This window comes from Frankliniella occidentalis, unplaced genomic scaffold (assembly GCF_000697945.3).
Source record: "Frankliniella occidentalis isolate FOCC.00 unplaced genomic scaffold, Focc_3.1 Scaffold247, whole genome shotgun sequence".
Taxonomy (NCBI): domain Eukaryota; kingdom Metazoa; phylum Arthropoda; class Insecta; order Thysanoptera; family Thripidae; genus Frankliniella; species Frankliniella occidentalis.
Window position 1 is genome coordinate 439368 of NW_026267373.1, and position 12784 is coordinate 452151.

Sequence of the window (12784 nt, forward strand, 5' to 3'; positions counted from 1 at the left end):
GTCCAGGAACAACAAAAGTTGTCCAGGAACAACAAAAGTTGTCCAGGAACAACAAAAGTTGTCCAGGAACAACAAAAGTTGTCCAGGAACAACAAGTTCCTTGTTTTTAATTGAAATGAAACATGATTATTTTTCAACAACTTTTGTTATTTTTCTCGAGCAACATGTCTGTTTGTCAACAACACAATCATCACTAAAAAGGTTGTTTTCCAAAAACTACTTTTTACAGTGTATACTGGGTGATTCAGAAAAGACGCAGGTACCGGTTTGCCTACTTGCTGTGTCCGTAAGGCGTCATAGCCCCTTAGGTGGGCTAACCCACTCGCACCTGCACCTTCTCTAAATCACCCGGTACAATGTAAGCTGATTTGTCCGACAGCTGTGCGACTTAAATCGCACAGCAGCTGGACACCCGAAAGATGTACCGGTTGGAACTGTGAATGCGCAGCAGTGTTGCGGGATTGGATACCCGCCAGGGCTGCAGGGGCCATGGCGCCTTACGGGCGAATTAGGTAGGCAAACCCGCAACACTGCTGCGCATTCACAGTTACACCCGGCACAGTATAACTCGTGATTTGAAGGTGTGAAGTGCAATCTGGTTGACAAATGCAGGTGGAAGGAGCTGCGCCTCCGGCTGTCGCAGGCTTTCAGCCCGTCCCGCGTGAAGATCGCCTTCGGCGACCTCGCGACAAGCGCCGACTGCCTGGCCGACTTCATAGCGGCCAGCAAGCCGGGCGTCACCCACGACGGCGAGCTGCTGTGCAAGCGGTTCACCGCGCACGCCTCCGCACGCGTCCTGTTCGGCATCGAGTCGCGCAGCCTTGAGGTGGGTCGCGTCCTCTACAAACTACAGCGTGGCGTGAGAAGGAACAGACAATCATATTTTTCGCGTGCGTCCGCAGGTTGGGGCCGAGCCAGGCGTGTTTTACGAGATGGGCCACTCGATATTCAACGGCACCTTTATTGAGAACCTACGATTTATCTCGATCCTTTTCTTTCCCGCTCTGCTCAAAGTAATCGGTTACAAGTAAGAGATACTTTATAATTTATAACTGAAGGGAACTTGGCGAGCTGCAGGCTGATAGGCCTGAAACACACAAGCCCACCAGCCGCACGAGCCATCTGGCCATGACTATACAGGCTTGTCATTTTTCCGGTCCAGCATCGTCAGCGACTCCACTTTCGATTTTTTCCGTAAATTGATTCGTGATTCCGTCGACTACCGACACAAGGAAGGAGTGACACGTGACGACTTTGTACAACACGCCGCCAAGACAATTATGGTGGACGGAAAGATCGGTAAGTAATACATGAGTACGACGCCCTCGGCTACACCAGTATGTGAGGGTAAAGAGCCTCACACTCGGACACTCTGGGTGGGGAAAAGTAGGATGGGTGGCCCACCCAACGTCCGACAGGCGCTTGACTGTTCGGTTCGGACGCGTCCTGGAGAGGGAGGAGAGGGTAAGAAACTATCCAAGACCGATGAAACTGCTGTCCCCAGCGGAGGATAAGCTGACCAAGAGTACTGGCCAGGCCATCAACTCATATGTCGAAACGTTCGAGACGAGCGGCCTCACCCTGGGGTCCGTGCTCCTGCAGCTGGCCACCAACCCGAGAGAGCAGGACAGGCTGCGCACCGAGCTCAGGGAGAAGCTCAAGCGCGGCCAGCCCCTGGACCACGACACCGTGATGACGCTGCCCTTCCTCGATCAGGTCCTTACAGGTGCGTGTGATGGCTTCTTCTTCTTCTTCTTCTTCTTCTTCTTCTTCTTCTTCTTCTTCTTCTTCAACCAATTGCCAAAAACACCTGACTTTGCTTCGGCAGAGACCATGCGCCTGTTCCCGGTGGCCGACACTATACGCAGGGTGTGCACCAAGCCTACGACCCTCCGGTCCGCGGATGGCCCGAGCGTGGACCTCGATGTAGGCACGCCCGTATACATCCCAGTCGAGGCGGTGCAAAAGGACCCGGCCTACTTCTCGCACCCCGACGAGTTCTGGCCGGACCATTTCGGCCCCGAGGAGGTTGAGTCCCGACCCAAAAACGCGTACCTTGGGTTCGGCGACGGACCTCGGCAGTGCCCGGGCATGAAGTACGGCTCCCTTCAGGTCAAGGTGGCCCTGGTGACACTGATCCAGCGCTTCGAGGTGTCACCGGGGGACAAGCAAGTCCTGCCGCTTCAGCGCGACCCCACGGCCCCCTTCCTTAACTACAAGGGCGGAATGTGGCTCAAGTTCCGTCCCCTTCCGTAAGGTTGACTGGAAATGAGACAAACCCTGATGTTGTGTTTTGGGTCCTCCTTAACTCTTAAGTGCCCCTGAACGTTATTTAAACTGTACTGGAAAAAATCGTCTGATAATACGGGACTGGCAACGGACATTCCGTTATAGCATACTTCAGAAAAGAGGTACGGAAGAACCCCTTGAGTTAGACTATGTAACTAAATTTAGAGTATGGACGCGTCCGAAAAAACATTTTTGGTAAATGTGTGATGCGGTTCCTCCGCACCCCAGAAATAAGGTACGGAACAACCCGGAACAACCGTTTTGCTTCGACCGTAAAACGAAATTCAGGGTACAGACACGTTCGGAAAGTAATTGCCGCAGTTGTCCGTCGATTTTCCGTTGATTTTCTCACAGTGTGTTCAGGTCATAGTTTATACTGTTTAACCGACCCCTGAAATAAAAAGTTACTGATTTGATTGCGTGAAGGGACGAAAGGAGTAGAAATCGACTAATCGATGGTGCAGGCGCATTTCAAAATAGAACGAGTTGATTTTAATATATGTCTGAAAAAACTTTGGATATTCTGTAACAACCTCCAACTTTGGCACGATCTTTTGAAGGTATTTCTTTACGTTACGTTAAGTTACGGATCCCTGGTTTTGCGGCGAATTTATGCCGTGTTTTCCAGATAGTGGACTTGATTTTTACCCTTATTTACCTGATTATGTTAATTAAAAAAAATTCCCACAAAGTTTTGTAGTTTACATCAATTTAAAACATGTGAATGCACGACGAACCAAACATTTGTCACTCATCAATCGCATCACGATTAAATTAAGGCGTCGTCAATGAAATGTCGATTATTTTAGACGTAGGACGAGCCCCCCGGTGAAAAAGAGTTCACCTTTCAGTTGACGGTTCGACTGAACTTCAAGTTATGTCATAGTTGAAAATGTTTGAACAACAAACAACGACAAAAACATCTACTTATACACATACTTAACACGTTGGGTCCCAGGGGGTCATTAATCACGTGCTTTGTGACCATACGTGTGGTCACGTGGGACTCAGCACAGAAAAATAAACTATGCATACTTCAATCTGCAAGCAGAACACTAGAAGTGCACATGAAATTGTTGAAGTGAAGTGAAAAGTATGCTCCTTTATTGGTGTATCAAATTCACTCGAAGTTAATTGCCACTTTCTCACAAAGTAGCCTAGCGTTTCAGTTCTTTTTGAACTGATGACTTGTTGTGTTTGTCGCGAACCACACAAATTTTTTTTTTAAGTACCGGATGTCGAGGCTAAGACATGCCAGTACGTTGGGTTGCCTATGCACTAGCTGCAGGGGCAGAAGGCGCGGGGCGTGTGGCGGGGAAGTGGCAGCTCCCCCACCACCCGCCTCGCGCCTGCGGCCTCTGCAGCCAGTGCATAGGCAACCCAACGTACTGGCATGTCTCAGCCCGGAAACCCGGTATACTTTTAACTTAAATTTGCCAACATGAAGTGAACTCTATTCCACCCGGGCCATTTGGTCGGCATGTAAACGTGTAGAGCACAATGGCGGTGTCACTCGCACTATTTTCGTTTCAAATTCTGAATTTTTATTTCAATTACTCCCTGGCAGTGAGCTGCGCGGTGCGCTGGGCCTGCTGCCTGCGCAGGTTGTTGGGGATGGTGAGGGTGAAGGCCGCGCCCAGCGCCAGGACGCCCATCATGCAGCAGCACGTCCACAGCCAGCCGCGCGCCAGCGGCAGCAGCCGCTCGCACACGAGCGTGAACACGACGGCCATGAGCATGCCCGCCGCGCTCAGCAGGCCGGACGAGGTGCCCTCCGGGGCCGGGTACGTCAGCTCGGCGGCGAACTCGAAGCCCACGGGGATGTATCCGGCCAGAGTGGACCTGAGCCAAAGAAACGATCAACAACCCCGAAGGCAACAGCCCCGGCAGAGGGTTTGCGTTTTTTCTTCCTAAATAACTCTTTGGATCCAAATGGACACCGAATACTTACCCTGCAAAAGCCCCCGCCACATACACGGTCCAAATTTTACCGGAATAGAGAGATCCCGTGAAGACCACCACCGCTAAAAGCGACAGGGCGTACACTCCAACAGTCAGCTCTCTGCAAAGAGAGCGGCGAATTTTAGTGCAATACTCTCCTTGGTCATTTAATTAATGAAATTTGGCATCCGTTAACAGTCACTTGAACTTGGCCGTCGCGTCGAGGAGCAGTCCGAAGAGCACGGAGCCGACGAGGCCGGCCACCACCATGGTGAGGCCGATGAGACCGGCGTCCATTTCACTGTCCTTAAAGCGGATGCGGTTAGTCGCCGCAGGTCATCTCTAAAGAGGGGTAATTCACAACAAATTCAAGCGCACACAAATCTTTCTATTTTTCTTCATTTTTTCTCTGATTTTTTCTTTTTTTTTACTTTAATCGTTTTTTTTCTTATTTTTTTCTGATTTCTTTGGAGGGTGTACATGTACACTGATTTTTTTGTCGTGAGTGAAGTACCCCTCGGACCCCAGTCGCCTGCAGACTAAACTCACCACAAAAACGCTGGTGATGAGCCCATTGAGCAGGGTGCCCGCCGCCGAGGACACGCCGTTGATGATGCCGTAGGCCACGAGCAGCTGGGGGAAACCGGGGCTCCCCACCAGGGACTTGAGCGACTGGCAGTACTGAGAGAGGGACTCAGTGTGCCCGTCGCCCGCCCTCTCGGACTCCAGGGCCGCAGCCATCGCCTGGCTCGGGGGGAGGGGCGGGGCGGCCTGGAAGGCTGCAACGCAAGGCTCTTTCTTGATACCTCGGCCATTCGGACACTTTACGGAGAGTAAATGCGTGTGATCGGCAGTCACCTGGTCGCACCTAGCACCGCCAGCAGGAGGGCGGCCGTGGTGACGCCGGCGACGATGTAGCTCATCAGGGCCATGTCGTCGCCGATGCCCTCGAGGGAGGAGCCCGCCGCTGGAGGCGGCGCTCTCACGAGCACAGACGGCACGGCGAACCCCAGCGCGTTGCCCAGCTGTCAGTCAACGAGGCGTTATCTCTGAGGGGTTGGGAGGCGGTGGCCGGGGGCGATATGATACGACACTCACCTGGTTGCCGATGACCCCTATCGCGGTGGCCGTAGACACCTGGCGCTCACCGAACCACACGGCCGCCAGGCGCGGCGGCACGCTCAGGACGAAGCAGTTGACCAGGGCGGCGACGCCCTGACCGGCGAACAGCACGGCGAGCAGGTCGGGGCGCACGGCCACCACCTTGAGCCACGCCGCCAGGCAGTTCCCCGCGGCCGCCACCAGCACGGTCCAGCGCAGGCCCTGCACAAGTCCCTCGTGACCTTTGACCTTTGCTCTGTCGGCTCTCACGTCGGCCCGGCGCACAAACTCACGGTCTTATCTAGGAACCAGGCGGCCGGCAGCATGCCGGGGATGTAGGTCACCATGAAGAGCAGCGACGTCCAGTCCACCACGTCCCGCGAGGTGCCGTAGTACGCCGCCACCGAGTTGTCGATGATGGAGAACTGCACCCACTGGCAGCCGTTGGTCAGCGTCACGAGGCAGAAGATGGCCAGCATGAGCCAGCGCCGACCCACGGGCCGCACGTCTGCGGACTGCGTTTCCCGCGTCGAGCTGCAGAGCACGAGAGAAGCTCACGACAAACTCACGGCAACGAATCCGTCTTGTAAGTAGGCGACCGCAGCAGGTGCCGTACCTCGTCATGTCCCCGTGAGAGAACATGTTGGGGCGCGGACTTGTTTCGCACAGAGTCGGCGCGGCTCATCACAGTGCAGCAGCGAGGAAGTCGGGACTGACTCTGATATCGCTTGTTATTCGAGGGGAGATAGTCGAGCCCCTGGTTGATTAGGCTCTCATTGACTCGCCTGTAGAGTAGCCGGGTGCATACCATTACGAGGCATGAAACTTCTTTTAGGGAGGTTGAAAATTAATTGATTTACAAGCACGTCAAATTTTTGTTCGGCAGTTGGAATAATTAAACTACAATGAGGGTAAAGGTTAACTTAAAATGATGGCACACACACATTTATATAAGAAACAGCTTTTATTGACTGCAGGTAGCAAGCCCAACAGGTTTGAGTCAGTCGTGAGATCAATATTGTAAACAATCATTTCAGCACCCAGGAAGAAAGACTTCACTTTTCACCCCCTGTCTAACAAATTTTGTCTGTCCAGTTAGTCCAAAATTAGTAATCTCGACTTGGATCTAGACCTACTTGTAGCCCCCTTCTTTTCCAATTCGCCTCCAGCCTCCTCCCACTGAAAAAAAGTGTACAACTGGCAAGTTCGCATGCACATGGTAGTGTTCAACTCTATGGTCACACTCTTAGACTCTTAGGTGTTAGACGGGATATTTGGATTCTTAAAAGTGCTAAACAGTAAAATTAAACTTTTTAAAGAGTCTATCCCTGAAGTGTTCAAGTTTACTGTTAAACACTTTTTAGTATTCAAACATCCAGTCGAACATTAAATTTGTGCAACGTACCGTTATGCACTTGCATTGTGCATACCAGTTGTACACCTTATTTATCAGGGCACCAGGCGGACATCTATGTTCGCGTTAATAAGCAAGTCAAGGTATTTTCCATCCATATGGAGGTGGTATTGTCCAGAGAGTCCGTATTTCTCTGATTCATTCGGCGAATAACGGGAGCTCGGCGCCTGCGAGACTTAGGGTAGGCCACCTCGCAGTACACGCATGCATTGTAGGCAAGGTGTTGCCTACCCACAAGGCGCTCTCTGGGAAACCTAGGTGTGAGACACTCCCACACCTTTTGGTGTTGTACACTTTTGTACAACACCATTTGGTATGAGGTATAGTTCGTCTGAAGGCGTCAGACGCACTGCACGGAAAAAAATCATTGTTCCAGCGACCGTCGTGTTCTTGTGTGCGGGTTGTTGGTCCAAAGACACGATGTTGCTAGCCCTATGAGAGCCGGTGGCTGTGCCACCGGCTATGTCGTTGAGCCAGCATATATCGTGGTCGTTGGAATAGCATCCTATGTTCCTGAAGCCATTATAGTGTATTTCGTCTAACGGAGGAAGAAGAATAGCCGATCTAACATAAACGTTACCGATTGGTCAAAAGCTTCCCGCCTCTGCGTCACGCCAGTAGTGGTGGTAGGCGCTAGGCCAATCAGCAACCTTCATGTTTTACCCGCCATTCTTCTTCCTCCGTTAGTCGAAATACACCATTACAAAGACAAAATGTTGTTGGTCCAGTGACACATGTCGTTGGAACAACGACAATTTTTTGGCGCGTGTACCTCACACCAAAAGATGCAGTACACACGTATCTCACACCAAAAGGTGTAGGACAAAAGTGCCTCACACCAAAAGGCGTGAGTCTCTCACACCTAGGTTTGCAGAGTATGGGCGCTTGCAGAGAACGAATGTGGCAGGTTCTTAACGGCGAGAGATGGACATACTTTCTGCGCCTGCAACTGCGAGTAGGCAAGACGACTTTACTGCCTTTACTGCCAGGATAACAACAAACACTGCAAGGGCGTGAAAAATCCTCCGAGGATTAATGATTTGATTTGTCGTGTGATGGCCCCGAAGATTGACTATCGGAATCCAGCAAGAGAATGTGTGCTGTCTAGGGGGCTTAACAATTTATCCCGTGGATTAGGTGTAATTTCCAGAGGTTTTCGTACACTAAGCTTCCTTCTTTTTAATGTACGCGTGGAAGTAGTAATTAGAGAACAGGCCGGTCATGATGAGGCTCTGGATCATGAGGAACACCATGTTGCTTCTTGACACGGGGCAGGATGGCTGGAGGAACACCTGCGCCGAGTGGATGAATACGCAGAAAAATTGGAACTGAAAAGAAAAAGACCCACGAGCCAAGCAGTTAAATTTCTTTTCTGAAATTTAGACAAAGAACTAAGCAGGTCACTAAGACGATATCAAAATGACATCGTAAACATTTTATCGATAAAGCCTCGACACCCAGAAAACCGCCTTTTTAGGGAAACTAAATTTCATTAACTGCTAGAAACCGAAGTCGAATTGTTTCGTTCGCGCAATTAACAAGAACAAAATTAAAAAACACAAAAAACTTTTTAGTTTTGATCTTAAGACGAAAACTGAGAAAAACAAACAGAGGGGGTGCTAAGGACGTCTTGATCAGAGCGACATACTTTTATTTCAAGAACTTTTTGTAGCTCGCCTCCGACACAGACGTCAAAAGACACCGCATGGTGTTGCGAGGTGAGCCGGTAACAGAATGTTCTTGTGAACGATGTGGAAGCAATGTTCTACTGAGGATGTTACAGCTGTCCTAAGCACCACAGTATTTTATAAATTTGTTTTTCACTGTACGATGAATTCATCATTATTTCGTTCTCGGAAAGATACGGTTTTCTGTTCTGCAAATCTAATTGTATAACAACTTGACTATTTAAATAGCAAAACTAAAAGTTTCACAGTTTCAACTGCAAAACTGCGTAGTTCAACAGTTTGCACTGTCAAACTAGCCCTATGCATTTGTGCAGTTTAAACTGTTGAACTACACATAGTTTTGCAGTTTAAACTGTAGAACTGTTTAGTTTCGCAGTTTTAAGTGTAAGACTTATAGTATTGCAGTTTAAACTGTCAAGTTATTATACAGTTAGATTTGCAGAGTGTGAGGAGGTGGACAGCCTCTTGGCATGACTGCAAATATACTTACAAGCTGCATTCTTGTAATCCACTTTTTGAGGAAAATAAAGCGTCGCATGTCGAAGAGGAGCGTTGCCAGGTAATACCCATACATCACGGTGTGCACGAACGTGTTAAGAAAGCCAACAAATGTCACATGACCACCTGAAAATATAAGACACTTTTTAAGTTATCATGTCTTGAAAAGCGATAAATCAGAGGAATAACAAAATTGAGCTATCGCAAACTTTTGTGATAAAAGTATCATAGATCCAGATTCAGTGTAAGGTTTTGAAAGTGCTGAAAATGCTTGTGGCTGCAGATTCGAACCGCACCGTTTTCGTAGTTTTAGATTACTGTACGCAGAGGGTGGGTTGGCTACTTGCCCTAGTAGCGCCAACCGCATTAAATGCGCTTCAATGCGCATTGAAATGCACATAAAAGGTGACACATTGGTGACGCTTTTAAAGTGCATTACAGCATTTAATACGCATTTAATGCGCACTTAGTGCACTATACGTATACGTGCATTTAATGCGTCACCAATGCGTCACCTTTCATGTGCATTTCAATGCGCATTGAAGCGCATTTAATGCAGAAGCGCTTCTGGGTTGCTCGGGCTGTAAGGCACCGTGATCAACGATGTTAGGCAAACCCGCCCGCACGCGAGCATGTAGCACAGTTGAAATAAAAATCGTTGGCTCCGAAAAGAACAAGCGTAACTCAGCCACTGCCAGAGAACGAGCGTAACTGGTGGCTGCATGGAGAACAGTGGAAGGGCCTGGCTACTTAGATGGGGAGTTACTCTAGTTCTCTGCGCAGCCACCAATTACACTTGTTACATTTTTTCAAGAAAAATGGGAAAACTTTGAGGAACTCCCATGTTTAAGGAAGAGTCCTCCGATCTGGCCTCAGATTTTGAGGATTTTTTTTTAGGAAAACCACTCATATTTTGAGGAGACTTCCTCGAAATCTGAGGAGTTTTTGTCAAACCTTACTGTAAAAAATCAGTCTTGGATACGGAGCCTATCACGGCGTTCCGTACCTCGCACTTTTGGGAGTGATTTTCGAAAGTGGTTCGGAGATTTGCCGTACATGGCCACCGTACCAACGATTTTTACATGGGCTAGAACAAGGAAAGGGGGTACGGAACGCCGTAACAGACTCCGTACTCAAGACGAAGACTTCCGGATCAAAATTAACAGGACTTTTTCCGTACCGTTCCGTACCCTGGCGCCGTACCCACGTTTTTTTTTACATGGGCTCTTATGGGAAGAGGGTGCGAAACCCAAGGTACAGAGACGCCGTAGGTTAAATAAACGGCATATTTCCGTATGGGCGACCGTGATTATTTTTTTTACAGTGCAGGGGAGTTTCTCAAAGATTTCCCTTTTCCCTCAAAAAATTAGACATTGTTTTAACCGTCCAGTGGCGGATGGCTTGTTCTCTTCGGAGCCAACGAAATGTGGGCGGGGCGATTCAGCCAATCAACCGCCCGGTTACGAGACGGCTGCCTATTGTTCGATACACTTACCTGGTGAATAGGCGATACCATACCACACGCCGAGGACCATAACTGCGTGATGGTATACGTGAAGGAAGGAGAGTTGCTTGTAGTTCTTTCGCATGACGATGAAAAACTAGACATATCAATGGGAACATTGTAAACGTTACTGCTGTCTGCTGTTCAACATTTTTTTACCCTGTGACAGACCAAGCGCGGGATAGCCTGTTTAGTGGAATCACTGTAAGAAAAACCTGCAATTTAACAGTCTGGTGCTGTCAATTATTAACCAGTAAAGGATTGTGAAATTTTCATTGTATATTGTGGGGTGAAAGCACTGGAAAAACAATATGATATTGTTATTTCAAAGTACAACGCTGTATTGTGCAGCAAATAGCTGTAGGTTTTTCTTACAGTGAACGCAATAGGCCACCTTACGCTAGGTATCTATATCTTACCGTGTCCGCCAAATCAATTATTTTACTGAAGAAGTACAAGTACGAGCAGCGAGCCGCCTGCAAAACAAAAGTTACATTTTAAGAAACAAGATTATGACAACACTAGAATCGGCAATTCACATGTACGCACTCGAATGTCCATTGGTGTGTAGTCACTCGGGCCTAGAGGCTGGCAAAACCAATTATATCGACCGCCCCAACCTGCAACCCAAGACTGTGTCCACACAAGGCTTATCCACTTATCAATAAAAGTGGACATAACAAATTACGGGTTGTGTCTGTTATCATTTTACCTCATAAAAGGTGTACCCGGACAACAAGACCTGCATGGCGTTGTAGACGATCATAACTTTTCGCAGCTCGAAGGGCTGCCTGTCCTTCATGAGTCGCGGACCCAGAAACTTAACACAATATACGTACAGGGCAACAACCCCGAAAAGGCCCCATGGCGGCCCGAGGCCGAACGAGGGGCCGAAAAGCGGATAAATGGCAATGCGAGGATCTGAACAGAAAGAGAGAGAGAGAAATATAGAGAGTATGTGTGAGAGAGGGGCGGTTACTATCATTTAATATTTACAAAATATGTTGTAAATTGATGACAGCCCAGTTCTGCTCGTTGACGAATTCTATGTCAATACGTGCGTTCTTGTAATTTTAGAATTTTGAATTGTAATTTTACGACACGCATCGTGGAAATTTTACCGTAAAACCTACAACTCTTTTTCACAGGCTTCCCATTGTCTCTCCCCACGGCGCCTTATTATGGCCCCTTGGGAGTAGGGTGGGCATCGCATCCACGCGTACAGGTGCCCCCACAAATGAACGGAAGTCATGAGCCATGGGCCATCAGCGACGGACCATTTTTGCTAGAATCTTAACGCACTTTTATGTAACAATAATCGAATATTAAATTGCGAGTTCGGCCCCTATGCGATGGTCTCTGGTCACCGTATGGCACATAGCTCATGGCTCTCCGTGGGACTTAGGGCCCTTCTCTCAGAGCCGTATCTCACAGTTGCAGTTGGCTAATTTACTTTAGATATTTGCGCTAAAAACTGCGTGAATTTGGGCATGTGGGCAAACTGCAGTTTGAGGAAAGATGGCCCGGGAGTCATGGCTCATGGTCCATGGCTCCCGTTCGTGGGGGCACCTTATGCATGCGGAACAGTGCTCGCTGGCCCATCGACTCCGTATTTTCCTCTGGTTATGCTGCACCAGATGCAGCCGTGCGGGCTTTTTAGACTTGTGGCACCCGTGGACTGTGTCGACCTGCCGACTCACCGACTCTCTCGACGAAGTGGAGGTGCTGCCATTCCCACAGCCCCTGCAGGACGCTCATGTTGCTGGCTGGCACTCGACTGCTCCGGTCTAACAGCCCTCGGCCGGCACGCCGAAGGCGCGCCGCTTCGCTTGCGCAAAGTTGAATTGCTCAAGCGGCCAGTCCCCTCGTTGACAATTCACGGAAGCTTGGAAACCAAGCGGACGAGGTAATTCGGGGGTAGCAGGTGGCGAGGGAGAAAGGGAAAGGTCAACCCGGGGCTAAGGTCTTGCTGCTGTGTCAAGTTAAAACAAAATATTTCACTTATTCCATTTTATACCTCCTTCCTCCCTCACACTCTAAATGGGGGGCGACAATTTTTGTACTCAGATTAGATTTGTCTTTGAACACATATTCATCAGATACAAATTTGTCTGTACGGAGGTACAAATTGTACCTAGGCTAGTTACAAATGCTGTATTTTGTATGTAACGTAGGAAGATTTGCACTAAGACACATCTCCAAGCCAGAAACGTTGTATCGATTTTCGTCGAATCGATATCGACTCGTCGAAAAATTCGTCGTTTCGACGTATTTTTGGGCCTCTGGTTCGACCAAAGAAGCCGAAAAAACAGCTTACTTGCGACATGCCATTTCTAGCTGGGCTAGCCT

General features: G+C 48.9%; 3 protein-coding genes across 4 annotated transcripts in view; 1 reads left to right on the forward strand and 2 right to left on the reverse strand.

The window, feature by feature from the left end:
- The window catches only part of LOC113203675 (cytochrome P450 6k1-like), a 4320-nt gene extending 1340 nt beyond the window's left edge, over positions 1–2980 (forward strand). The window contains exons 4-8 of the mRNA XM_026418471.2: positions 613–826; positions 903–1027; positions 1163–1299; positions 1505–1726; positions 1829–2980. Of these exons, the coding sequence (XP_026274256.1) occupies positions 613–826; positions 903–1027; positions 1163–1299; positions 1505–1726; positions 1829–2256 (1126 nt within the window). The 3' untranslated portion in view covers positions 2257–2980. The remainder of the gene's footprint in view (positions 1–612; positions 827–902; positions 1028–1162; positions 1300–1504; positions 1727–1828) is intronic.
- On the reverse strand, positions 2759–6140 carry LOC113203659 (feline leukemia virus subgroup C receptor-related protein 1-like). The gene is made up of 8 exons (XM_026418448.2): positions 5948–6140; positions 5625–5865; positions 5329–5553; positions 5099–5255; positions 4780–5009; positions 4433–4536; positions 4241–4351; positions 2759–4131 (listed from the first exon to the last, which is right to left on the reverse strand). Exons 1-8 carry the CDS (start codon positions 5971–5973, stop codon positions 3843–3845), a joined length of 1383 nt encoding a protein of 460 aa, XP_026274233.1. The 5' UTR covers positions 5974–6140; the 3' UTR covers positions 2759–3842.
- Positions 6141–6276: 136 nt separating this feature from the next.
- Positions 6277–12776, reverse strand: LOC113203660 (elongation of very long chain fatty acids protein-like). 2 transcript variants are annotated; one of them, XM_026418449.2, is made up of 7 exons: positions 12136–12776; positions 11148–11356; positions 10985–11068; positions 10855–10911; positions 10427–10532; positions 8924–9057; positions 6277–8073 (listed from the first exon to the last, which is right to left on the reverse strand). In XM_026418449.2, exons 1-7 carry the CDS (start codon positions 12191–12193, stop codon positions 7909–7911), a joined length of 813 nt encoding a protein of 270 aa, XP_026274234.1. In that variant the 5' UTR covers positions 12194–12776; the 3' UTR covers positions 6277–7908. The 2 variants fall into 2 exon arrangements, with proteins under 2 accessions (XP_026274234.1, XP_052129080.1); XM_052273120.1 differs by having other exon boundaries at positions 11148–12288.
- Positions 12777–12784: the final 8 nt, after the last annotated feature.